At 37.9% G+C, this 27,016-nt stretch overlaps 6 protein-coding genes across 6 annotated transcripts; 3 read left to right on the top strand and 3 right to left on the bottom strand.

The window, feature by feature from the left end:
- The first annotated feature begins 53 nt into the window (after positions 1 to 53).
- Positions 54 to 2,985, top strand: LOC18017143 (aspartate aminotransferase 3, chloroplastic). Its single transcript, XM_006399595.2, has 11 exons — positions 54 to 306; positions 716 to 787; positions 932 to 993; positions 1,080 to 1,163; positions 1,254 to 1,353; positions 1,448 to 1,568; positions 1,694 to 1,857; positions 1,957 to 2,094; positions 2,184 to 2,400; positions 2,492 to 2,612; positions 2,697 to 2,985. The coding sequence occupies exons 1-11, from the start codon at positions 109 to 111 to the stop codon at positions 2,779 to 2,781; spliced, it is 1,362 nt and encodes a 453-aa protein (XP_006399658.1). The 5' UTR covers positions 54 to 108; the 3' UTR covers positions 2,782 to 2,985.
- A 239-nt stretch (positions 2,986 to 3,224) lies between these two features.
- Positions 3,225 to 8,281, bottom strand: LOC18017142 (transcription factor MYB3R-4). Its single transcript, XM_006399594.2, has 12 exons — positions 8,055 to 8,281; positions 7,602 to 7,801; positions 7,420 to 7,474; positions 7,119 to 7,176; positions 6,936 to 7,030; positions 6,709 to 6,812; positions 6,460 to 6,588; positions 4,629 to 6,351; positions 4,071 to 4,333; positions 3,869 to 3,983; positions 3,536 to 3,721; positions 3,225 to 3,409 (listed from the first exon to the last, which is right to left on the bottom strand). The coding sequence occupies exons 2-12, from the start codon at positions 7,673 to 7,675 to the stop codon at positions 3,317 to 3,319; spliced, it is 2,895 nt and encodes a 964-aa protein (XP_006399657.1). The 5' UTR covers positions 7,676 to 7,801; positions 8,055 to 8,281; the 3' UTR covers positions 3,225 to 3,316.
- A 492-nt stretch (positions 8,282 to 8,773) lies between these two features.
- On the bottom strand, positions 8,774 to 11,091 carry LOC18017141 (coiled-coil domain-containing protein 25). Its single transcript, XM_006399593.2, has 6 exons — positions 10,818 to 11,091; positions 10,007 to 10,134; positions 9,742 to 9,845; positions 9,545 to 9,632; positions 9,315 to 9,376; positions 8,774 to 9,223 (listed from the first exon to the last, which is right to left on the bottom strand). The coding sequence occupies exons 1-6, from the start codon at positions 10,928 to 10,930 to the stop codon at positions 9,071 to 9,073; spliced, it is 648 nt and encodes a 215-aa protein (XP_006399656.1). The 5' UTR covers positions 10,931 to 11,091; the 3' UTR covers positions 8,774 to 9,070.
- A 173-nt stretch (positions 11,092 to 11,264) lies between these two features.
- On the bottom strand, positions 11,265 to 16,149 carry LOC18017140 (beta-adaptin-like protein A). The gene is made up of 11 exons (XM_006399592.2): positions 15,920 to 16,149; positions 14,986 to 15,502; positions 14,746 to 14,870; positions 14,441 to 14,639; positions 13,912 to 14,140; positions 13,646 to 13,812; positions 13,345 to 13,554; positions 12,907 to 13,017; positions 12,641 to 12,817; positions 12,076 to 12,525; positions 11,265 to 11,779 (listed from the first exon to the last, which is right to left on the bottom strand). Exons 1-11 carry the CDS (start codon positions 15,970 to 15,972, stop codon positions 11,489 to 11,491), a joined length of 2,529 nt encoding a protein of 842 aa, XP_006399655.1. The 5' UTR covers positions 15,973 to 16,149; the 3' UTR covers positions 11,265 to 11,488.
- Positions 16,150 to 16,265: 116 nt separating this feature from the next.
- Positions 16,266 to 18,516, top strand: LOC18017139 (GTP-binding protein At2g22870). The gene is made up of 4 exons (XM_006399591.2): positions 16,266 to 16,916; positions 17,534 to 17,603; positions 17,872 to 18,034; positions 18,164 to 18,516. The coding sequence occupies exons 1-4, from the start codon at positions 16,412 to 16,414 to the stop codon at positions 18,380 to 18,382; spliced, it is 957 nt and encodes a 318-aa protein (XP_006399654.1). The 5' UTR covers positions 16,266 to 16,411; the 3' UTR covers positions 18,383 to 18,516.
- Positions 18,517 to 19,668: 1,152 nt separating this feature from the next.
- On the top strand, positions 19,669 to 25,215 carry LOC18017138 (protein ANTI-SILENCING 1). Its single transcript, XM_024155401.1, has 13 exons — positions 19,669 to 20,033; positions 20,662 to 21,056; positions 21,578 to 21,746; positions 21,856 to 22,763; positions 23,041 to 23,067; positions 23,448 to 23,540; positions 23,696 to 23,774; positions 23,878 to 23,968; positions 24,046 to 24,145; positions 24,234 to 24,350; positions 24,636 to 24,721; positions 24,811 to 24,926; positions 25,019 to 25,215. The coding sequence occupies exons 2-11, from the start codon at positions 20,685 to 20,687 to the stop codon at positions 24,690 to 24,692; spliced, it is 2,013 nt and encodes a 670-aa protein (XP_024011169.1). The 5' UTR covers positions 19,669 to 20,033; positions 20,662 to 20,684; the 3' UTR covers positions 24,693 to 24,721; positions 24,811 to 24,926; positions 25,019 to 25,215.
- The last annotated feature ends 1,801 nt before the right edge of the window (positions 25,216 to 27,016 follow it).

Below are 27,016 nucleotides of genomic sequence, written 5' to 3'. Positions count from 1 at the left end.
TGCGGAATTAAAAAATATATATATCGAAAGTCCAAATGTTTTTTTAAGGGGAATGAATGAGAGATATTATTAGTTCGCATTCCTAGACACAAAGAAAAACAAACAAAAATGAAAACTACTGAGTTCTCTTCTTCTTCCTCGCCAAGCGATCGCAGGATCGGTGCTCTGCTCCGTCATCTCACCGCTGGGACAGATTTTCCGATTACAGATCGTCTGAGCTCCGTTTTCGCGTCGCCTACGTCGGGAGTCACCGGCGGTTCTGTTTTCGCTCATCTTGTTCAAGCTCCCGAGGATCCTATTCTTGGGGTACCTTCCTTCTTCTTCTTCTTCTTCTTCTTCGATGTATTTGTGTGTTATATAGTTTTCAAACATACTCGACGACGATTTTAGATATGTGTGTCCTACGCATTTGGTTTTATAGTCGGTTGTTTCCTTCGTGATTCTGGATTCCGTTGAATCGGCTATTGGTTAGCTGGAATTCGCGATCTGACGGTAGATTACGGAATGGTGTTATGATGATAGATGAAATTAGAGAAGATTTGATGTTTCTTCTTCTGATTTTGGCTCGCTAATTCGTAGAACTTATGGAATTCTCTTAATTAGCTTTTTTATCACCGATTATTCATTGGAAAATTCAGAGTCATAGGTTATAAACTGATTTATTATCTCAGCTCTAAGATATATTCTGATATTTGTTTTGAACAAAAACAAATAGGTGACAGTTGCATATAACAAAGACCCAAGCCCAATTAAGCTGAATTTGGGAGTTGGTGCTTACCGAACTGAGGTAATATGATCCTCTTGCAGTGAATCTGTTTCTGCTCTTTCCTCTTAACTGTCATTGGAAAGTATAATTTTTATTTTTTTTAGGCATTTTTGGTTTTGTATTTTTTTGTTAATACTTGAAAAGAAATGGTGTTTTGTGTTGTAGGAGGGAAAACCTTTGGTTCTTAATGTTGTGAGGAAAGCAGAGCAGCAGCTTATCAATGACAGGTTTAGCTCTCTTTCTTTTGGGTTGACTTTCGTTATACCCATATATGTGTGTACTTGATGATGTTTTGTGTGTGTTTAATCTGTAGATCACGAATCAAGGAGTATCTTCCCATTGTTGGGTTGGTTGAGTTCAACAAGTTAAGCGCTAAGCTCATATTAGGCGCTGACAGGTACATGTTGTCATATTATCTTTTTATGTTTTCGTCAGTTTTTGTCTTCAGACATGTCTTTTCTGATTGGTGTTTTTACTCATGACTTAGTCCTGCGATACGGGAGAACCGGGTTACTACGGTGGAGTGTTTGTCTGGTACTGGTTCCCTGAGAGTTGGAGGGGAGTTTTTGGCCAAGCATTATCATCAGGTAGATGCTAAAGTCTACTATTCCCGTCTCATTCATTTTCTTCATCCTAGTGAACTTCCCATGTAACTTTGAAGTCTCTTTCTTTGCTTTCCAGAAAACAATTTATATTACTCAGCCAACATGGGGAAATCACCCGAAAATTTTCACACTGGCTGGTTTGTCAGTGAAAACTTACCGCTACTACGATCCGTCAACACGAGGGTTGAACTTTCAAGGTGAGAATGCTGTGGCTTTAGAAATGCTGCTGAGTTTTATGCTTTCACGTTTCTCGAAATTGTTGATCAGCTTTTTAAAAAGTTTCAGAGTGGCCAACGGCAACACTTTCATCTTTTGTTCACAGGTTTATTAGAAGACCTTGGTGCTGCACCACCTGGTTCTATAGTGCTTCTCCATGCCTGTGCTCATAACCCAACTGGTGTTGATCCAACCATTCAACAATGGGAGCAAATCAGGCAATTGATGCGTTCAAAGGGATTGATGCCATTCTTTGATAGTGCTTATCAGGTACACCTGATTGGATCCTTTTCTATAAGATCACGTGATGATAAATGGTTAATACCTTTCTTCCATTTTTACTTATCCTTCTCTTTTTTCCCACTGCAGGGCTTTGCGAGTGGAAGTCTGGATACAGATGCAAAACCGATTAGGATGTTTGTTGCAGATGGCGGAGAATGCCTCGTTGCTCAAAGTTATGCAAAGAACATGGGGCTCTATGGAGAAAGAGTTGGAGCTCTCAGCATTGTAAGATTCAATCTAATTAAGAAACTCTTACGAAGGAACTGTGAGATGCTATCTTTATCGAAATCGGACAATGAAAAGGGGCATTGTAGGTATGCAAATCAGCAGACGTTGCGGGGAGGGTTGAGAGCCAGCTGAAACTAGTAATAAGGCCAATGTACTCAAGTCCTCCGATTCATGGTGCATCTATCGTGGCTGTAATCCTCCGTGACAGGAATTTGTTCAACGAATGGACGCTAGAGCTGAAGGCAATGGCTGATCGTATCATCAGCATGAGAAAACAGCTTTTCGAGGCATTACGTGCTCGAGGTAAGGTCTTGTATTGATGATAGTAAACAGCAAAATCACACTGTAACATCCTGACATAGCTAATAACAACACTGGAAATCACGTGACACAGGCACGCCTGGAGACTGGAGTCACATCATAAAGCAGATCGGTATGTTTACATTCACAGGGTTAAACCCAGCTCAAGTCTCCTTCATGACTAAAGAGTACCACATCTACATGACATCCGACGGGTAAAATTCTTTATTTTAATCTGCTACAGTTTATTTTGGCCACCCTTGAAGTCGGCTAACTTGGTTACTTGAAATGAATAAAAGGAGGATAAGCATGGCTGGTCTGAGTTCAAAAACAGTACCGCACCTTGCAGACTCAATCCACGCTGCTGTCACCAAAAACGTCTGAAAAATCTCACAACACCACCACGCCTACGGGTTAAATGGTTATTCCTAAATAAATGATCTCATTCTGTTTCTTTTTTATAGCATTCCCGACAGTGAAAGATAAATGTCATGATTATTTCATTAAATAAACGACGCAAGAGAGTTCTGCGTCTCTTCTATATTTCATTAGTGCACTATTTTTGTTTCTAATCACAGCCATTACATTCTATTTTGTTACTTTTTCTTACAGCAGCAACCTATTTTTAGTCGGACTTTTAGCAAAACCTGGAACTGTAGTAGAACTTACACAGGAAAAATATGTTACTGAAAGGCAATAATATGAAATATGTGTGTGTATATATATTAGATTCAACACAGGTGTGATCATGATAAAAAGTTTCGAGAGGTGAATTGGTGATCAAAGCAGCAAGAGAAACTTTAGCATATATTGTATATAGTAATATATTTTTAAGTTTTGTTGTAACTGTTACATACATATTGAATGACATAGGCGAATGTTTCTTTACGTCTTCAGTAGGACGAGACTTATGTCTTTTTTACCTACATTCTTTCAAAAGGTAGGATGAGACTTCCTCTGTTACTTTGGTGGGCGATTCACAATCGTTGAAGTCTAACACTCGACGCTCCGCCTATAGATATGCGAATGTTCCAAAACCCAAAACCAAAAAAGTTAAATCATTTCTACTTGTTTCCAGAACCATAAAGTCATCAAGACTGTCTACTTAAAGAATGGATGATTTGTAGAGTATACGTACCAGTAGAGGATCATTATTCTCTTTGTCCAATTCCTTCTTCTTCTCTGCATCATTATCACTTGATGAAAGTGAAACTTCCATTGCATCTTTGAATGCTGCAAATGCACTTGTTTGCTCATTTTTCTGTGTCATCACTCCTATGCTCTCGAAGCTTCTCTCCCCAGGGCTGAAAATGTAGCCCATGTCCTGAAAAATATGCACAAATAAACTAAAGAAAAATATGTCTATATATACGCACGCACATATGGCCTAAAAGATTTCGACATTGATATACATGTGTAAGAAGTTGAATTTAAAAAATAAAAAGAAGGATCCTAAGCCATTATGAAATACCTCGATAGTTATTTCTGTGTCAAACCTTGGGCTGGACAAGAGAGAGTTTATGTAAAACGGAGATTTCCAGGCTGAGGGAGATTCAAGACCTCTCTTGAATGGAGTTCCACAGAATCTGTAAATGGAGGAGAAGCAAAATCATTGTAGCAAGATTTGAAAAGAAAAATGAACAAGTTAGTAAAAGGTGGCGGCATAGATGTACATGCTGAAATTCTCATTGCTCGTCTCGTTGTCAACAAGATGACCCTCGGTGTTTATTCTCGCTCGAGAAGGCGAATTGATGACCAAACAAAGACTTGCAGAAGAATGTTGTTCTTTGTTAGAAGTAGCCATGAGAGTTCTCTGCAAATGATCTCTTGGGGTTGAAGCTTGTGCCTTCTCTGCTTTGTTTACTGACTGATCAGGAGAAGAAAGAACTGGCTTGTTGGTATTGCTCTCAGAAAGAACACCGGAGAAACTTTCAGCCTGCATACGATTTCATCCGTTCACTATTTATAACATAAATGTAAAAAGAATTGCATAGAAAAAGAAATGACATTTTCTGTGATATATAAGTTACACTTCCGTTATGTACTGTTAGATGACCATGCCATGAAACATATCAGATTCATAATCAAACCGAGCACATATATATATTTGTGTAACTAATTCGCCAATTCCTCACTACCAAGTTTCATATATGTTCCGCTTAAATCTGGAGCATATCAAAATTGTAATAAAATAGATAACACCAGATATTCAAAGGAAAGAAGAGACTTACAATATATAGTCCAGAATCATCCTTTTCCCTGACATTTGCCTCCATGCAAGTTTGCTCTGGTTTATCAAGTGATATTCTGATATGCATGGTTTCTTCTGGCATCTTGTGACTATAGAGTGAAGAAGGCTTACCTCTCCAATTCTCCTCACCTTCTCCATTTAAAATTTGAAAGTTGTTTTCTTTATCTCCAAGATTGAAACCAGTGCTATTTCCAGAGATAGATTCTCGACTCTCACTCTCATCAAACATCACGTCCAGACGTGAAAAATCTTTTGCCAGACTGGCCGCTATATCAGTTTCAAGCTTTTTATCACTTCTTTTCTCAGATAGCGGTGTCAGAAGATCACGGGTGCGTTTCCTCAGGATTGACTTTGCACCAACCAACGTCTTTTTCCCGGTGGGAGATTCCCACAGTCGAAGGGGACTCATGCACGTCATGGTCGACATCAGTAGCTTGCGTATGCCAAGAGGGCTATAATCATGCAGCAGATCGTTTTTAGATTGTGAAATATCACAGTTGAAAAGAGGTAGGTCCAAGCTTGGAAAACAGAGACTTGACGATGCTCCCACATCCTCATGATGCTGCTCGCTTGTCATGTTTGACTCATGCTTAGGAAGAGAGTCTGGCTTAACTTCTGCCAGAGAAGCAAAATCGTTCACTGGAACCAACTTTTTGGAATCATTCAAATGATATGATTGGCCTTCTTCGCTGGAGTTATTAGGCCCTTCATCAACACAAGTGGAGCTTGATGGATCATCGATGCATATGAAGCTACCATTTTCATTTGTTCTGCAGTTTGGTTCTGTCTCGAAAGGATGAAATATCAATCCAGATGACTTATCGGGTGATATGATTAAGGGAGCTGGCCGTAGAGTTTCCTTTCCTGACGCGGCTGTTGCAGTGAACTTTGAAGAAGAGCTCTGGATTGGAGATTTTGTAGCTTCTGAAATCTGGCTGTCTGAAGCCGATGCACAGAAAATAGGATCTCGATAGTCTGCCTGATCAACCTCGTTTGGCTCTTGGGTCAGAGATCTAGAAACACTGAGCCCTTCACTCTCTTGATCAAGGAAAAGGACCCTGCAACATTCCGTTTCAGAAGTCGAAACGGTTGCTGGGTTGGTGTAAGTAGCCACATCTAAATTTGATGTGTAGTTTGGAGCTCCCCGAGTAGATTCCTTGCTCTCCTTGGTGTATGGCATCTGTACCTCTGACATATTATGCCTCATCTCCAGTGAAATATCCGATAGATCCTGAAAATCAAATTGGTAATCCTGGCTCGAAGAAGCCGAGACATTATGATCAGGAAACTGTGAACAGTCCTCCATGTCATAAGAGATCTCTGAGATGGAGACTGAGATATCTTCCAATTCTGGATAAAAATACTGATCTGATTGATATGCAGCTTGCTCATTCTGGTGAGAGTTTTCACAGGGGTGAAAATGGTGCTCCATATTTGTTACTCCATTTGGATAATCTCTTGCAGATAAAGAGCAGCCAGCCATGCTCGAATTCTGACAGTTTTCTGATTCTTTCTCTGCCTGTCCAGTTAGGCAGCCATTACCATCTATACTTCTCTGCATATAAGCAGATTGTAAAGTGGAGCTTCTTTCATAAGGAGCTAGAGGCATGGCTTGGTATTGATCCAAAAGGCCTGAAGACATATAGGAATCCAGTTTCTTCTTCACGGAACTGTGCCAGTGATTTTTAATTCCATTATCCGACCTGTTGATATCATAGCAACGAAAAAATATATTGCTAGAGCAAATAAAGGAATACCTCAAAACTGAATGAGATGTACGATTACTTTCAAATGACAGTAAATATTAGTACCTTCCAGGCAAGTATTTAGTTAACTCTGCCCATCTATTACCGTATACTTGATGAGCACGAATCAGAACCAGCTCTTCTTCTTGAGTCCAAGCTTCCTTGTTTATGGCAGGATTGAGGTGATTGTGCCACCTATATCAATTACAATCTTGGTGAATGCTTCGATTAAATTCTAGAAAAGAAGGACGAAAGCTTTCAAGTGATAATAAAACAGTGTTGGTCCTAGAGAAATATCTGGCTACATAAGCATACCTCTCTCTACATTGCTTTCCGATACGGCCAGGTAAAAATCGAGCAATAGTGGACCACTTCTTCGGCCCATATTTTTGAATTAACTGAACGATCATTTCATCTTCCTACACAAATGTAAAATGAGAGGAATAAGCAGTCAGAGGGGATGTTTGGAAACAGTAAAGTCAACAGAGTCAAGTATAAAATATGCAAATATGAAAGTAGTGAAGAAAAGCAATAAATGTCACCTCCTTCGTCCATGGCCCTTTAACAAGTTCAGGGTTAAGGACCTTCTGCCACCTGTGGAGGCACTGGACATCAGTTCGATCCTTGAAATATTCAGCTGGAAGTTAAGAAAAGCAGATCAGACAAAGATGCGACATTCAATTAGACAAGGACGTCAGCAAAGTATGTCAAATTGTGAAACTTACCTATCTTCTTCCAGTTTTTCCCTTTAAAATTATGGACAGCTTTTTTCAAAATCTCATCCTGAAAAATATGCAGATCAAAGAGTGAAAAATGCATATAACTAAATGTCCTCATCTTGTGTATCTTGGATTGAGTGCAATATATCTAAGCAAATGCACTTAAATATAAAGAACAACTGGTCATATGTGGCATGAGCACTGATATCATGCAAATGAATCAAGCACATGAAACCAGATTAACCGATAGGAATGAACACCATTGGAACAAAGTTGAAAAGAAAAAACCTGAAATAAACAAAAATACCTCCTCTGCTGTCCATTGACCTCGAGTTGAACGTCTTGCAGGACCACTAGTCCTCCTGTAAAATCCACAGAAATTGTCACATAATAAGTTATAAGTTAGGCCAAACATGTCAATCTAGTAGGAAGTAAGTAAATAACTTAAAACGATTTATAAGTAGTAAGTTATATAAAACAGAAGCATACCCGTGACGCGTTTTCGAGCTCCCATCAATGAGCCCCTCAGGAGGGGTTGAGATTGTTGCACACTCACTTTCCATATCTTGTCAACGAAAAAGCAAAAATAGTAACCCCAATTCCCATACGTTGCCTCTCTTCTCTGCAATGTGCACTCCTAAACATTATCCAACAAAGTTATTGTTCACTCCTTTGCACCATCTCTCAATCTGCTTAAGATTAAAATGTGAAGATCGAAAGGAATCAGGCAATTTATCTCTCAAAATCGGTCGGTATTAGGACTAAACATATAAGACTTCACATCTCGAACTTGGTAATAGATCCCAACGACTGAAGTTTCGTTGGTAATAAACTTTGATCAGACAGTAAATTTAAAAAAAATGACATCATATACCCAAATCAACCTAGATACGATTACGAAGCTTAATCAGACCTAGTTCAAGATCTCATCAGAGAACTCACCGACGCGAGCTTTAGAAAATGGAAGTAATCATCAGATCTCGAAGACAGAAGAAGATGATAGTCCGAAACTGGACAGACCAAAATGCCCCAATTAAACCCCAAATCAGAAACGAGAAATCTCTGATTCAGACCAGTAAAAAGACTTCAGAGACTGTCTAGAAAGAGAGAGAGAGAGGGATTGAGAAAAATTTCGAACAAAATGAGAGAAAATTAAAAAGAGAGATCTAAACGGTCGGCAGAGCTATTTCAAACATAAATGGCGGAAGTTCGAATTTTCGTCAACAAACCCTATAGAGTCAAAATTAACAAAACGTTTTTGTTTTTTTCTTGTATCAGCGGCTCTCTGAATCTGTTGTGATCTATGCTAAATCTCAGCCGTCCATTTTAAATACTATCGGTCACGTGTCTCCTATCTTGTTCAAAGACTACCACCACTTTGTTTCTCATTCTTTTTCCCTTTCTTTTTTTGTTTTTTCATTTTTTCGAATTTTCACCCATTACATTAATTTCCACAGACAGCTTAGTTGGACTAATGATCGTTGATACCAACTTTGGGGCCACCGATGGAATTATTTCAAATGATGGGTGGATAGCCAACTTATTTAAAAATATTAGCATTTTTCAAACCAGATCGATTATATAAAAATGGATCATACCTTGTGTAAATTAATTTGGGACTTTTAGAGCAAAAAGTAAAATCTATAGGGGTTATAAAAAGATTTTCAGCAAACACAGCAAGGCAGAGTCAACCATGATCGTACCAGATCACTGGTTCACCTGTGTATTAGATATAATAGGCTCTTCTTTTGTTATCTTCTGAAACATATTAATGGACCAAGGAATCCAAGAACCAAATTAGGGTTTTAGGTCTTCAAGACATTTTTAAAACAAAAGATGGAAACAGGCTAGTAGAACAGTACCCTAAGCCATCTTTGAAGGACAGCACCAGATAAGCTCTGGCAGAATGTTACAGACTCGGTTTGTTTTGGTCAATTCTTCAAGAGGCTTTTAGCCTTTTACATGAAATCGTCTTCGAGTTCTTGAAGCGATTTGTTGCTTGAAGCAATGTCTTTGTTGGATGTCATTTTATCAGTTACCATTAATCCCTTGTAACTCCTCATCTCTGCTTGCCTCTCCTTCTCAAGCCTATCTATCTCTTCACGTTTCTTCTGCAAGAACCATAAACAACGAGATATGAGCCAAATACCCTAATCAAAGTGTTTTCAGTAAAAGATGACGAGGACCACAACAGAAACTGACCTTCTCCCTCAGATGTTGCTTCCTCTCAGCTCTTTCTGCAGCATTCACTGCTTCTCTCTCGGCTACATTACGAACAGACATACAATTTAATAGATCTTATAATTATAGAAAAGCTATAGCCACTTAACAGACAATTCAAATGTAAGAACATTGTAAGAACGAGAAAGATAAATGTGTATGATCTCTAGCTATTGAAGTTTAAGGAAGAGCCCACAAACCAAAAGACTCACCTCTCAGATCAGGTGTTCTTTCGACTTTTGTTTTGTTCAATCTGTTAACTATTTCATTGACTCGCTTCTCCACTCTGATGGTCCGGACCTTGAAGAAAAAAGCCATGTCAGTTAGGTCCAATCCTTGCTCTGCAACCATACTTGAGCTGCACTCATGTATTCAAAACCGAAATTTCTTGAGAGATTGTGAAGCTTACCATCTTTGAATTGTGGAAACCAACTTGACCAACATCCATGGAGGCGGTTTTCTTCAAGTTGCACCATGGAGTGTACACAACATCAACATTGTTCACCTTGTTGCCTGGCACATAATCCCAGATACCAGTCGGTAAGAAAACAGTATATAGCCTATATGTGCCCTCCTTCTATACGAACTGAGAAATGGAAACAACTGATACTCCAAGACTAATGGCTACGTAAATGTTAAGTTCACGAGAAGTAGAAAAGGGCTTCAGATTTTACCTTGAATGGAGTTAGCTTTCACAAGCTGAGCACAATCCTCCAGCACACCTTCACTAATGTCATCAAAACTTTGGCCTTTGTGAAGCCTCAAGTAAACATGAGCTGACGACATTTTATCAACGTGAAACCTGCATCAGATGTAAAACTGCTTTTAACATTTGATCGCGAATCAACTTACTGATCCGAAAAATAAAATGCTGAGTAGGTGAACTCCTAGAGTATTTGAAAAAAAAAAAAGGAAATCGTCAAAGTAGAAGAGTAACAACAACACCCTATTCAGGTTTAAAGCCATCAAATATTCAGATTAGTAAGAATAGCATGACCAGAAGATAGACATGTGTATCCACAAGTTTACTCATACACCTACGTCATGAATCAACTTACTGAACCGAAAACGAAATGCTAAGCAGTAGCATGTGTCCTATAGTTTGTTCTTTTTTTTTTTTTAAGAAAAACAGGAAACTCTCAAAATCATATATACAAACATCAAAATTTGAATATAGCCAACAAAGCAAGCATGAGTGGACAATAGACATGCAAAAAGATCTATCTATCCCAGAAAATGAGATGACAACATTTCATGGTTGACCACCCTATTCTTCCCATTATTACCACATAAATCAATCTACAATAGATCATGACACAGCAAAACATCTGACCATAGACTAACTAGGGCTACAAACTTGGAATTCGAGAAAACCAGCTAAATTGATGGTGGGATCATCAGAAATTAACACCGATCCGATAAAGAAAACTACAGAAACAAAAACAATAGATGATCGGAGATATAATAAGGAATCGTGTCGCTTACCAGACGTCTTCGGGGAAGCCGTACTTGATGAGTTCCTCGTTCTCGAACTTATCAAGCCCCATGAAGATGGTGTAGTCGCCAGCATCTGGTCGGGCCTTGAAGTAGAACACCATCGCTTCGATTCGAGAAACGAACCAAATCGAATCTAGGGTTTCCCCCTCTCACTTCCCTATCTCCCCTCTCTTCCCTAGATGTTACGCCAATGAAGAAATCGTAACCACTCGAGACAATATAAAAACCATTAAAAAAAAAAAAAAGAAGAAGCAAAACTGATGACTTTTTTTATTTTACTCCGTCGTCTTAATGAGAAACAAATTTCCAAAACTAACCTTCATTTTTACAAATCTTATGATGAGAATATATTACATTTTCAATGTCTCTGCATTCCATTCGAGGTGACTTGTTAGTTGTTACAGCGTGTATTGAAGCTGTATCGTGAACATGACCAAATCATATAATTTCATTTGAAAGTTCCAAGTCTTAAGGATATAATTAAGTACCTGTCCATAACACACCCCAAAAAGGAAAGAATATCTCTATGTTCTTATAACACAAAGAACGAAACGAAATCTAAAGGTGAGAGAGCCTACAAAACTCAAAAGAGTATAATCGTATTTTACAACAAAATGTAGAGATCCATCCAGCGAATTCTATTGATACATAAGAGCTTTTCAAGGCATGCCAAATTTGGACAAGGCTGTTTCAAATACAGTTGTGAATGCCTGAGACGTACTCTGCTCGTCCGCTTTCACTTTTATCTGAGCTTTGGCTGATGACGTGTTTATGATACACTCTGTGAGATAGTTTGAGGGCTCTGATTCCTTCTGAGCAAAGAAGAAAAACTTGAAGTTTGGAGATTGACCTCCCGATGCTATACAGTGAATGGAATGACTCTGCATGTGTTTGATAAGTGATTGTGGAACTGTCAAGGCCGCTATTCCCTGGGGATTCACAGAACACTCCTGCACATGAATTTAACAAAGTTACAAATCTCTCATCAGTCAAAATCACCGAGGGCCTATGACATGTTGACTACGAGGAGTAAGAAAATAAATATCATTCATGAATTTTTTAAAAAGGGAAACAAACATTCAATATTACAATTCCAAATGCATCTAAACCGTGAAAGAAATGCAGATAATAGTTTCATGAATTAGTTGGTAAAATCAGTTCAAGCTATTGTCTTTCGTAAGGCTAGAATGTACTGGAAGCTAAAACGATAGCGTCGCAAGGTGCAAAATTGAGGACGAAAAGAAACCTGTGTTAATGATATTGGCAATTGGCGCCATTTCTGTTGGAAGGCGCCTGGATCTAGAGTAGCTCTTGGGTTCAGTTTCAAAAGAGGCGGTGATGATGTAGGAGCAGGAGCTGTTGATAAACCCAAACCAAAAAGATCATCAAATCCAAAGCTTGATTGTGGGGTAGTTGAGGACGTAGCTGGGCCGGAGATTGCGAGCTCTTGCAATTGTGAGGTTATATTAGATGAGTTTTCATATGAAGGAGCCGTGTATGCCGAACCATTGTTATTGGAAATTCCTTTATGGTCATCTTTCTCGTCAGTACTCAGAAGCAGGTCCTTGTCATTTGCCTCAAATTGCTGAGCTGGAACAATGTCGCTGGAGGCTTCAGGTGTGATGGAAATATTTCCAAGTTCGTCTGAAAACTCAAAGGGCCCTCGGTGTTCCTTATCCGTGAACATATATGATGGCTGCAAGGATAATTATTTTACTATCAAGGCAACTAAAGAAAACCTCTGAATGATAGTAAAGGCTAATTAATGCATACTACTACATTGGTTTTGGAGTAAAGTCAGAAAAACATACCTTCTGGTAGATCACAGAAAGGCTGTTGAACTCGTCAAATATACGGTCTTTGATTTCACTGCTTTGAGTGTCAGCAAAGACTGAAACCGCCTGCTTTGGAGGACTAACAACACGTTCTGCCACATGTACATCGTACTGCAGAACCCGATAGTAGAACAAGGCTCGATCGTGAACATCCTACTCCAATAGTGAATGTTGAATAAGTGATCTAATGGGCCAACGGTTTCGAAACAAGAGAGATACGGAAGGGAAAGATTGGACGATACCTGGTGAAAATCAGCGATCCCTGCAGCTAGAGCTATTCCAAGGGCTTTCTGAGTTTCAGGTGGCCTCTTGAAAAAGCATTTCATTGCTGCAGTTAGGAGGTGCAGCCGAACCTGCTCACGGAACAATACTTTCATTAAACGAATGTGCAAGTCCTCTTTCTCGCGCAAACATGGAACCATAGTTTCAGCAAATCCAAATCAAGAAAATATTGCTACGTCTAAATTAATTTATGGAAATCTTATAAAAATATTATTCTTCTCCAGTCCTCCTGTTTAACAGAAATCATTTTTTTGTTAACAGAAACCATTATGCATATATTTGCAGTTTGACATAGGGAAAAAAAGAGATACACCGAGAAACAAAGATGTGGAGATGCCAAGCAGCATTAATAATTAAAAAAAAAAAAAAAAAAAACAAGAAAAGTGATGCCAAAATACCTCAGCCGAATGCTCTTCCTCCCAGTTCTCTATCAGATTCTCCAAAATATAAGGAGCATCACTCATGTCCTGAGCATATTCACCCAACATCCATATAAGAGCTGCCTTGGCTTTGGGTTCCTGGACGTTTTTGCTGCTGATACCGCCAACAACAGAAATGCAATCATGGCTCCATTGTGGATACTTCCTTAGAAGGTCCTTCACAAGAACCTAAAGGAGGAACCAGAAAAGTGGATTCGTTATGAAAATGCAAACAATACGACGGCCAATCATCTCGGTGATTAGTACGATGATAGTTTACCAAAGTTTCAGCAGTGACATAGTCTTTTTCCATCTCTAGAAATTGAAGAAGTCTATCAACAATAGCATTAACATCATACTGCTGCAAAGCAATCTTCCCAACTGCCCGAATTGATTCCCTTGCAATTGCAATATCAACGTTTGCAGCATACTCGCACAGTTCCGTCACTGAACAGGAACAAAAGCACGAATCAGTCACATTAAAGAGGCAGAAAATAAACGTTTTCTCGTTCCAGTTTCAATGTTGACGTAGTTTCAAACCATTACCAATTTCGTAAGTGTTGCTCTCATTTGCAACAGCAGTCAACATCTCAAGCTTCAACTTTTTGACATATGAGGGTTCATTGTACTGGCAGTAGAAATGCTTATAGTCTGAGGCAAAGATGAATGGCGCACGGACAACCAAAAGATGAAGGTGGCTCAATATTGCATACGACTGTTCTGGACTACCAGAACTGACGAGAGTCAGAAGTGGGGATTTAATACGCTCATAAACCTATACAAGATCATTTGACATCAGTGAGGCAGTGATCATATTAAACGATAACAAAATTAATCAAGATTTCAAATTTCATTCAACAGTTATTACTTTGTTTGTTAAAGGTGCAATGTATCCTTGTAGAAATTAAGATCTGATTTTACAGCTTCTAGACTACGGAGTAAAAGTAATATAATGCCCACTTTTTGGACATTGCAGAAACTAATTCGAAAATTTATCATTACAAAATCCCACACAAACCTAATTTCATCAGGAACATTTTTCCATACTTAAGGATAAAGGAGGTTGACTTCGTACCTGTTGATGAACATCGGTCATGGAGAGTGTTAACTGCAGAAACACTTTGACAGTAGCCAAGACAACAGCTCCATTGGCATGCTGAAGTCTGTCTTCCAACAGATTCATAATGTCAAAAATATCATTACTATCTGACGGCACATATTTTACTGCCAACTCAAGTATAAGACATTGCGCCCACTCATTGAATTCCTTGATCCTGCAAGGAAACACCACAATGATGAAATTTGCTTCTCCCCTCTTAGATACCACTACAGCAACAAGGTATTGTGATTGAAGGTTGAAAGAGGAGCTTAGGGACATACCGGTTCAAGAAATAATATATAACTGGTTTGCTAAGCAAGGATTCCTTCTCTCGGCATGCTTCCTCAGAGTGGCTTGCTTCTAAACTCCAAATTTCTTGAAGTGCAGAGAGGCAATTGGCAACTACCTGATAGCATATTTTATATCAAAAAGGCACTAATCATACACAAGAAGTGAATGCTAGAGAGAATCTACGTCCAACTGCATCAAAAAAAATCGTCCACATACAAAACAAGATTAACCTGAGAATCTGAATCATGAAGCATCAAACTTTTCAGCATTGCAGGAAAGTCAGCATCGATGCATGTCGAGGCTGAGATGTGATACAGCTTTAGAACTCCAGTTACAGCGATTGTTCTGACATAGCTGTTATTGTCCTTTAGCCCGCTCCCCAAGGGACCAACGAGATACTCCACAAGGTTAGGCACTCGTAAGGAACACAAGCTCCTCAAAGCAAGCCCACGGATCATAGGATCCTCATCTTTGCAATCCCTTTGGAGAAAGTTGATTGTCAAAAGGGAAAGATCAGGATTACCCTTTGCATAGTTTCCAACATAAAGATAACACATCTTCTTCAGGACAATATCTGATGTTGCCGAGCACATGACCATTTCTCCAAATACGGATGAGACGTCGATGCCAATAGTCATGTAGGATATTACTTTCTTGAAGAGGTCGCGCTTGGAATCATCAACTCCTGGAGCTCTACTTCCAGCTAGCTGGCGAAGCTGAGATTTCAGATCTGTCACTTCGCTTTTCCTGATAAAGAACAATTTATAATTTCAGTTCACGCTTCATTTGCCTGAAGAGAGATCAGATTATCGACATAAACACTGCATCTTAGGGTAGAAAATCAAATGAATGGCCTCGTTAGATTCCACATTAGCTTAATTTTGACATAAATTAGCTCAGACATGCAAAACATCTGACGAGTGTTAATCCAGACGACATTCTAAAACTAGATCCGATACAAAGGAGCTTATGAAGTTCTGGATTTCCTATAGGAGCAATACAGATCAAAAAAATTCGAGAACTAAGGAGCTGACAACGCATGAAAAGAGATGATCGAATCATATAAGTGATCGCTGCTTTTTCTTATCTTAAGAATGCAAGGAAACAAGGTGAAATTCAGAGATATTGATCGAGAGATGAGAAAATGGCTGGAGCATGAGTTACCCTGAAGGTTGGGACGGTGACGGATAACGCTGCGAAGCGGCTGGAGGAGACATGGCTAATATGGTTCGATTTTGTCGCCGTGAGATCCAGCGGAGCAGGAACCACGATATGTCACCCGATCGGAAGGAATTCCACTGAGATCAGAAGCAGGCTCTGCTACAATTGAGAGAGATTTTGGTTCACTGGTCGAGTCTCGTGCGTTGAGAGAGGTGGGAGAAGATGCCAACGACCCGATTTGCTATGTAACTCCTCCTACTTTAATTTTTCTTCCAATTTACCCCTTTATTCATTATTTAGTCCATCGGAGAATTTGTCCAAAACGATGCGCTTTGCTGCGGATATTTTCTCCAACTTGCGCCTCCTCTGGGATTTCTCACTCCATCAGCATCCCGAGAGCTCTCTCCTCGAACATCCATGGCTGTTCTAAAAATCTAGAGGGAAAACTGCACATACGACAATACTTATAGAAACAGTGAAGAAAATCAATCAGATATGATTATAGCGCAGCTTCCAAGATTCCATTTCTCCATCTTCGCGAAATCCCATTTCTCTCTCTCTTCTTCGCATTTCAACTTCATAAACCCTAAGCCGCCGGTTACAGTAGCCAGAACCCTTTTTTCATTCGCGCTTAAATCCAACATCGCCACGGTTGAACCCATACCACTGCCGGTCTCGGATGCATCCGATCTGGATGATGTTCCTGTGGAGATTTCCCTCGACAAGCTTTTTATTCCGCCGGAGACAGACATCTCCGGCGACGACCCGGCGAGACTAACGGCGAGGATACTGAAGGGTTCGAACATAGTGCTCAGCAAGTATGCGAGGGACGCACAGGTGGTTCAGGCAGACTACGTGAAGAGCAGTGTCCGGACGGAGGATTGTCCGGCCGATGGGCTGCCGGAGTTCGCGCTCGTCGGGAGATCCAATGTTGGAAAATCCTCGCTCCTCAATTCATTGGTGAGGAGGAAACGCCTTGCCTTGACCTCTAAGAAACCTGGTAAGATGAGTTTTGCTCTGTTGTGATTACCATTTTGCTGGTGTTCGATTCCTTTATGGTCTTTAGATGTAACTAAGTTTATAGATAAATAGCTTCCACATTTGGTTTGGATAGTGGCCTTTGGCACTTGCAGATATACTCTTCTTCACATATATTGTATCTGGTTCACTAGATATATCAAGAGGATAACTGAGATTTTCCGGGTGAAATGTCTTGTGATATTTCTTGGAATTGTTAGCTGTTAGGATATCTGTATATCATGATCTGGAAGTTTTCTAGCAACATCTCATTGACGGCTTGAATCTTAATAGTGGATAGGTATTGATAGTCACCTATCTCGTGCTTGTACTGATGCTAGATCTTCCCAGCGTGCCTTGAGTGGATGAAAGATGTTATTTTTGGAAGTAATTCCACAAGCATATGAGTATATTTTTGGCAGTAAGCATTACAATGTTTAGAATTCAGGATTCAAATACTTAAAGTAGAAACTATTCTTGTGTCAGTATTGTTTTGCTCCAGAGTATTTAATAATGAAGCATTCTCTTGGTTCCGTTAATCTAAAAAAAAAGTAGACTTTGGTTCCCATTATAATTCTTGGTAACTTATCCTTCATGTAGGAAAGACGCAATGCATTAATCATTTCCGGATCAACGACAATTGGTACTTAGTAGATTTGCCTGGCTACGGGTAAGTTTAAACTATATCATTTTGTTTTCATTTGCTTATTAGACCATTGCCATAGCCCGTTAAATTGGCTCTGGCCATCAGAATCTGAATTAAAAGAATGTTCTGTGAAAGTGTCTCTCAGTCGTATCACATTTCATTTTCAATGATACGTACCGGTCTCTTTCTGTCCATATCTTTGTCTACGACCAATTTACAATTACAGCTTCTGTCCTGGGGAATTTCAAAGACTTTTGCTGTAAAATGAATTTGATGCATTTGGTAATTCCAGGTATGCATCAGCACCGCATGAACTCAAACAAGACTGGAACAAATTCACCAAAGACTATTTCCTAAACCGGTCAACATTAGTCTCAGTATTTTTGCTAGTTGATGCCAGCATTCCTCCAAAGCAAATCGACCTCGACTACGCTAGCTGGCTTGGTCAAAACCAGGTATAAGAAGAAAGAAGCTGTTCTTAAACTTAAAAAACCCACCGAGACCCATTATTTGTTCATCATGATGAAGATTTTTACTAATTATATATTTTCTGTGGAATGAATAATTGTTATCTGTAATCTCAGGTTCCAATGACTATGGTATTCACGAAATGCGACAAGAGGAAGAAGAAGAAAAACGGAGGGAAGAAACCGGAGGAGAATATAAAGGAGTTCCAAGATTTGATACAAGGATTCTTTGAAACAACACCACCATGGATTATGACCAGCAGTGTGACAAATCAAGGTCGGGACGAGATATTGTTGCATATGGCTCAGCTAAGAAACTACTGGCTCAAACACTAAGAACCCAACAACACTTCTCCAGATTGTCTTTAATAGGAAGGAGACTTTTATAACAAAGAACAACAAAAAGACATGTAGTGTACCAACTCTTGGGCAATGCTTTTGATTAATGCAACGCTAAGATTTTGTTTTTGTATTCTGCAGTACAAAATTCGTCGCGTCTCTCTTGATTTTTATCAAACCAAAATATATCTATGCAGGTTATTTAAATGACTGTATCATAATAAGTATCCTGAGGGGATAGCTCAGTTGGGAGAGCAAAGGTCGCGTGTTCGATCCACGCTCACCGCATTTTAATGTTTTTAATTCTGTGAAAGAGAAGAGAAAAACTAAGGTGTTTGGTTTACGACAGAAGATGCAGAGCCCATACATCACCAACCCAGTTTCACGCGCAACTCCAAGACTCGGCTTGATATGTTGATTTTAATTTCAATTTAACTCCAACTTGGCAATGAAAGACTCTTAATTTGTACCGGTCCACCAAATCAAAACTCATTCTTCAGAATTGTTTCTATCCCAAACCAACTATGATGAACAAACATATTCGTATACTCATCAACTTTTATCTTTCTACCGCTAAGTTTTGCACAAAACATATTCGCTATATTTTTGTTTTTCTTGATACGTGTAGTTCATTATTAAGTGATAATATCAAAACAATTCAGGGCCCTAGAGGAAACAAATTAGAGTTCGAATTTCATTGTTTACTACTTTCCTTTAACAAACAGAAAAGAATCTCATATTTACCGAGTTAACAAAATTACATGTTCCATGTCCGAGAAGATTATGGCTTAGAAAGTAAAATTTATAATTAACTACTTTTTAACATCTGTAAAAAAATAACTAGATTTAGATCCGTGCTATCCATGAGAATTAACTTATATTATATACACGGAATGAAAATTAACTTATAATATTAATATTAATGTTTTTAAATAAAATATATAATTTGGTATATTTATTTTTCATACGATAAGTTTATAATTTCATGTGTAAATCGTTTTTTCATCACTTTTATTTGTTTTCATCTCCTTTAGTTTTATTTTGACTATACGATTTTTTAAAATTCTATTTTATTTTTAATTTTCTAAAGTTCTACTAGTAAATATTTAACACTAATACAATGGTATGTCTTTCATTTTTTGTTTTTTTTTTAATTTCGAAGGTTTATGATTTATCAAAAATTTATCATTCGGAGAACAATAGTTTTAACTTTTCTAAAACCTAATTCTTTTTTCAACTCGTTTAAAATAAAAAGTACATGGACAATCCCAGACAAAAGGAAGGAAGCGCTTTCAAATTCACGAACTCCGTCTCCTTCCCGTTCTCTGGAAACTGCAACAATCTTCGACAAAATTGAATACCAAGAGAAGGGATTTTCTACAGAGAGATTTGTTTTGGACTTAATTATATATAAACTTGAGTGAGAGATAAATATGAGAGGGAGGAAGTAGCGTAACTGGTGAACGACGAATTAGGGTTCTATTATCGCCGTGATAACCTGTGTCTCGCCAATTCCTGTTTATCTTTGCCTAATCGAACTCGCGTTGCTCTGATTCGAGCATTGGTTTCTAGGGTTTGATCATTTGTTCGGTGACCCGGGAAAACTGTAAACTTGATTTCTTCAGTAAACTTGATTTCTTCAGTGAAGGTAAAAAGTTGTATTTTTGTTGAAACGACTTTACTCTTCTTGTTTCCCAGTTAATATTGTTTTTTTTTTTTAACACAAAAGCTTATCTCAGCCTACATTGCATGAAACTATAAAAATTTCACCTTTTTCCAGAAATTGCATAGTTTTGTTGATCTTTACTATGCATTGCGACTCTTCTGAATATTTTTTTTTTGGATGTGGTGTCTTCATTCTTTGGTTTACAGTAATCTGACTCATGAATATCACAATACTTATGGTTTGGTTATGGCATATATCACAATGTATTTGATTTGTTTTTTCGTTCTATGCACTTGCCTTCTTTACCACTGGATCTGATAGATAGTCAGAGTGATTTGGGGTTTATTGATTGTGATAAATGGTTGATAAGTAATCGAGAGTTGATATGTTAGTTATTGGACTGATTGATTTGATACCTCTTATGATGATGTTTTCCTCTGATTTTTTTTTTGCTTTTGCTATTTGATAAGTTCATGAATATTTGTATTCCTTTCGTTTTATCAATGCATCAATTCAGATGAATAATTGTTCTCTCCTCTAATCATTTCCTTGCATCAGACGTGCAATTCTGAATTCTGATTTGGTTGCACTATTCTGCTGTTTGTCCCAGGTCAAAAACTGCTTTTTTAGAGAATGGAAGAATCAGCAGGAGCTGATGAAGGTTTAGAATTTAAGTGGGGTAAAAAGAGAGGAGTTGGTGGAACAAATAAAGAGGTCCAATTCTATGAATCTTTCACCTTTGACGGTGATGATTACTGTCTTTATGACTGTGTCTTAGTAGGCGATGCCAATGAACCAGAGGGTGAACCCTTTGTTGGCAAGATCATAAAAATTTGGGAACACACTAATAAGCGTTTTAAAAACCCAAGGAAAGTCAAGATTCTCTGGTTTATTAAACCTTCTGAGATATCTCCTGATGTACTTAAAGGGGTCCCGGATCTACTTCCAAACGAGCTGTTTTTGGCATCGGGTGAAGGTGTCGGCGTCGCTAATGTCAACAAATTGGTAACTGATTGCCCTTCTGTACACTATTTTGATATTTTCAGCCTCCATATTACGTGTTGCGCATGATTTGGCGTTTTTTTTTTTGATATGCATCTCATATTATGTTGAGGACTGAATTTTCTTGTCTCTCCACTTTTATTTTGTTGTATATGTTTTTTTGCAGTGAATAACTTGTTCTATGTTCAGCAACATGTGTCTAGTTTTTTTTTTGTACTTTTGTCACCCTGACACAGATCTCACACCAAAGCTAAAGTTGTAGTCGTTGATAGGCAATTCGGATAACATAGCTTCTTCTGTTTTTGAATATTCCCCAACAGAAATGCGTGCTTTTATTTGGTTTCTATCATTGCTCCAACTGTCTTTCGATGTTGAATCAAACATGTCCTTGTGTCTCGATAGATTGACCTTTGCATCACTTATTGGTTGGAATGTTCGTTTAACTTTATGTGCTTATAGCTGGTGCAGTGGATTAGCTAGTAATTACACCTTCATGTGTTTACTGATAAACATTATTCCACTAGGAAGCAATTTGGGGAAAATGCTCTGTTCTATGCATTTCAAAGGACAAGAGAAATCCACAACCCGCGGATGAAAAAATCAAGTCAGCGGACTTCGTATTTCGCCGAGCATTTGATGTTGGAAGTCTCAAATTCTTGAATACGATAGATGATAAAATTGCTGGAGTTGATGGTACATTTTGTTTCATCTCATTTGCTAGCTTCGATATTCTCCACTGTGATCAATCGCTAGCTTGATTCTTTATTTACATCATATTTTCTGATCACTCTAATTCTTGCAGTGAAATTTATCTTCAACAGAGCGGGTAGTAAGAAAGAAGAAACTGCTGTGCAGAAAATTGAAGCAGATAGAAATGGAAATCTAGATAGTCTGAAACCAAATGGTCTTCCAGCTTGTGGCTCAGTTAGGAAGACTGAAGATAACTCTATTGAATCTTCTGACTGTAGAGGAAGCAGTTATGACCGTAAAGAAGGGAAAGAAAAAGGTCTCATTCAACTGGCTACGAAAGAATCTACACTTGCAGAAGAAAAGTCTAATAAGGATTCTGGTGTGCAGGAAGGCACGGCCCATAAAGAACGTGACTCTTGTGAAGCTTCTGGGTCAATGGGAAATCATTGTGATGGCAAAGCCCAAGATAGTGAAGTTAAAAAACAATTTACTAAACAAAAATCTATGCCTCCAGAGGAAAGATATAGTAACACTTGTGAAGCTTCTGGCTCCAGTGTCAATCATTCCAATGCCAAGAAAGCTCAAGTAAATGATGTCAGAAAACAGTTGACCAAACAAAAATCTATGCCCGCTGAAGAAAGATATAGTAGAGAGTCGAATGACAGGCCTCAAAAGAAACAGAAACTAGATGGTTGTGTTACAGTACCAGATGGACGAAATACAAACATGATGCAGAATACTAGCTCTGCTGGTAAAGGAGATAGAGAATCTTTCAAGAGACCTAGAGACAAAGTGACAGGAGATGGAGTCTCTCCCGAGAAGCCCAGTTTCGTTAAGAAGAAGCGAGACCTGGGGGTGTCAGTTTCTGAAGGAAAAGATGCAAATATTGCAACTGAAAAAGTTTTATCCAAGAAACCCAGCTTTGATGGTAGGCTATTAAAACGTGCTGAGGACAACATGTTGGCAGATGATTACAAAAGAAATTATCAAGTAATTGAAGTGAGCCGAAAGCCGGAAGCTGTAAGTATGCTATGACTTATTTTACGTTGATTTGAAACTGGCTGTTACATGAGATTTCAGACAGTGTGTGTTGTATGTAAAGTTTTTAGATGCAAGGATATGGTTTTGCAAGAACTTGATTCTAAAAGTAGCAGTTTTGTTTTACAGTCCTCCACTTCGTATGTTGTAATGTTCTAGTGATGTTCTGTCATCCCTCTCATCATGATACTTGTTACCACAGTGCTTGTAAGCATGAAGGCTCATCTAACAGTTTTTGTTTCCTTTCTATTGATCTCAGGTAAACAGCAAATGGTTTCGACCTCTTGTAAGTATTTTTCTCTTCATTACTTTTGCGCGCCAGTCCTTTGTCGTTTTGGTTGCCTCCATTTTTGTGTTAGACATGCTTGTTCGTAGAAGTTAATAGGGTGGCCTGTTAATTTGTTTCTGTTGTATAGTTAATGACTCAGTCATATGCTACTTAGAAAAGTAATATATTTTCTTGATCGTTTCTATGTTCGAGAAACTCGATTGTTTCTCTGATATCCACACTCAAATTGTTTCTTTTATATTCACTCTTTTTTTTGCCTGGCCATTTTAGGCTCTTCTAGCTAGTCTAGATGGGTATCAAATTCTGTACATCATATCAGAAATTACCTTTTCGGGTCGAATCTGAATTTACTTTTAAATTTATTAAATCATGGCCAGCCTTGGGAAGAAAGTATGAGGGAAGCAGAAAAGGAAGCGAGACTGGTTCTCCTTCAAAACTTGGATCCTACTTTTACATCTGATGAAGTGCAGGTATTAGGGATTCTAAAGAGTTTATTTAAGAGTCTCTTAAATGAATTTTGATCAATGTAACCTCTTGTAGTGCGGTTGTTTGCTGGTTTACTTCAAGCTAACCTTCCTTCTCTCTCTTTATATGTTATCTAAGATATTTACGAATTATATTTCAGGACATAGTTTATTCTGCTTTGAATGAGCAATGTACAGCGAGGATAATAGAGCGTACATCAGTCATTATTTCTCATTTTGGTAAGCTACCATTTTACTCAGAGGTTCCATATTTATGGTTCTCACGTACTAGAAATAGAATGAGGAGCCTTACTATGGCATCTCACATCGGATGATGTTACAGGTCAAGCTTTGGTCATATTCAATTCAAGAGAAGCTGCACAAAGAGCGATTGTAAGACTAGATGAGGGATGCTTGTTGCTATCAAATGGAAGGTAAACCGCGTATGACATATTCAGATTTTTCTCTGGTCTCCCAATGATAAATGACATATTCATATCTTATTTTTCAGGCCCCTTGTTGCTGCGTTTGCTAAGATTAATCCTCCAGGGAAGCCGCCATCATTCTGCGGCCATATCAAACCACTCAAAACTCAAATGCGACGAGAGACGGTATTGTGTTCACACAAAATACAAGTTAAAGTATATCATTCTTCTAACAACATTTTCTTGTTCATTGATCTTTAAATTTGTTTTACAGAGAGATACCGTGGCTACATCGCATTGTTCTCAGCCGAACACCCTTGAATATGAAATGGCAATGGAATGGTGCTTGCACCAAGCCAAATCCGACCACGCGCTTAAAGCGGTATCTAAGGTATCAAATTTGATAGAGAATTATTGCACTATTTCGACTAAAAACTTGAGTTTCTGTTTTGAGAAATGAAAGAAAAAGTATCCAGTTTACGCTTCCACAAATGAAAGAAAAAGTATCCAGTTTAATCTTTTAATCGCTTATTCAATGGCCATGGACCATAAATCTTTATCTGACAAAACAACTTCTCTCTTTACTTACTTTTGTTAAGCTCTCTGATTCATTAACAATTTTCAGTGTGTATTCTTCCAACTCCTTTAGAATAACTGAATCTTTAATCCTTTGTAGCGGCAACTGGAGGAGAGAAAATCGCTGCGGATTAACTTCAAGCCTAAACTTCCTTAGCTTCACAGAATCATCTCGTCTTTTCTTGCGTAAGTATTCAACTCTTGATGCGCCTCGACTAACATGACTATCATCTTCTAAGAGAGCCTTCTCTGTTATTTTATTCTTTTTGTCTCAGACGGAAACAACACCAACTTTACATTAGAACACAGGCTCTCTTTAAGACAGTGACTGGTGAATTTTTGCTATCGTACGAAGAATGTCATGCCATCGAATCCACCCAACTTTGGCACGGTAAGCTCCTGGTTTCTTGATGTTATTCAAATCAAAATTTGCAGGAAAATATGATTAGAATTTCACTTTTTTTCTTTCTCCCTTGTGTTTAGGAGAATGCTGATGCGGCTTCTGGTCAGCAATCGGACGACCATTTGTATAGATAGTTTTAAGAAGGTTAATTGTAAGTTGTAAATTCATTTTTGGCGACTGGTAGGGTTTTTATATTTTTTTTTTAATTAGAGTTTAGTTTTTTTTTATTGTTAAAAACATATACAGACAAAAAATCCGTTCACAAAAATATTTTAAAAACTTTTGTTGAGTCGGCCTAGCAGGTTATTTTATAAAATTAATCTGATACTTGACAATAATAAGGTTTTTTGTCAACATATTAATTGTTTCTTTTTTTAACATAAACCCAAAACGTATATCACCATATTTATTGGGAATTTCGCCACCACTTCAAATCTCAATATTGTTGGAAAAAATAATTGTCAATTCAAATTCTTGTACTTGTTCTTCTTTTTCAAGATTCTAACACTATGATACAAATACCTCAAAATCCCTGATTTTTCAAGAATATTTAAATCATCAAATTACCATCATCCTAATGTCCTATAATTCTTATAACGTTAATTAATGAAGCTTGTACTTATACACTGATAAATTGATAACCATACTAATATAAATTGGATTCACCCTTCTTTACTCAAGTCTAGCAGTTTTCATTATTAGATAATTAATACTGTTTAAAATGAAATGCAAATCTCAACAATCTACTTGACATTCGTTTACTTCGTTCTCCCGAACTTTTGTTGTAAGCTATACTCGTATTCGAAGTGATCGAATAATTCGTTGACCTTTCAATTACATTACAATATTCTGAAACCAAGTTAAATATTTTAGAATTTCAAGGTACAAATAGAACTATTGTCAGCCTTCTTTCGAGCAAGGCAAAATATTGATTTTTTGTGGTTAAAAAAAAGAAGAAGAAGATATTTTGTTGTGAAAAAGGATTATCACCGACAACACATCATATGAACGTACGTACGTTCCCCACGACCACGACGTTCTCATCCATTTGCCTTTAACATCTCTAGCAACCACAAAGGCTTAATCACTAATCAGCCTTGATTAATGAGTTATAAACGATCGTAAAACTACATTATATATAAAATAACAGGGAATTATCAGACACACACACCTCCCACACACAAATCTTCTTAAATTATTCACCTAGCCTACTGTTTAAAAATACTATACCCATATTTTAAATGTGTCTAATGTAACAAAAGGAACTTTTCGGAAGGCGTATTATAGATTATTGAAAAAATGAAAAGAAAAAAAAGTCAGGTTGTGAGACCAAACGCACCGTATTGAAGACTAGAACCTGTCACACGTGAGGAGAAAGGAAAGAAAAACGTGTCACCGTACATTAGAAGAAGAGATGAAATCTGAGTCAGCAGAAGACGACAAGAAGGAGGTAGATGTGTGTGTTTAACTATGGTTCCACTGCTCAGGTTATGGTAACTCGTGTCCACGTGACATATGTAGAAAACTCCACGCAGATAAATGATCTTGACGGTCAATCGATGATGACGATAGCTGGGCTTTTTCTTTAGCCCAAAACCCATCTGAATGTGACCGTTTCCTTGCAGACCGGACTGTCAACGTGATGACTTTTTCTTTTCTTTTCTTTTCTTTTTTGTTCTCTTTTGTATGATATTCCATGTATTAGTTTTTAATTTTAGGACAAAGAATGTGATTATAGAAATAAATCTACCTTCACTGTCAATTTGTACTCTATTACAATATGGACATGGTGTATTGTAAGTATCATAGCACATACCCTAAAATAATCCAAATAAAAAACACAATATTTGAATCAAAATATAAGATTAGCCTAACATGTCTCTTAACGAATTTGGGGATCTAACAGCATTCAAATCATTCAAACTTTAGGATTAACATTTTTTACTAACATTTAAATTTGAACAAAATGTAGAGAATCTATCATCTATATGAAATTTATGAAATAAACAAAAATGGACTGCAAAAGGATTAACAAGAAGAATACTCTTTCTGTCAATTATAATATTGTTATAGGGTTA

The sequence above is a fragment of the Eutrema salsugineum genome, unplaced genomic scaffold, assembly GCF_000478725.1.
Source record: "Eutrema salsugineum unplaced genomic scaffold, Eutsalg1_0 scaffold_2, whole genome shotgun sequence".
Lineage (NCBI taxonomy): Eukaryota > Viridiplantae > Streptophyta > Magnoliopsida > Brassicales > Brassicaceae > Eutrema > Eutrema salsugineum.
Note: the sequence above shows the minus strand (reverse complement) of the source record. Positions and strands in the feature narration are given on the sequence as shown.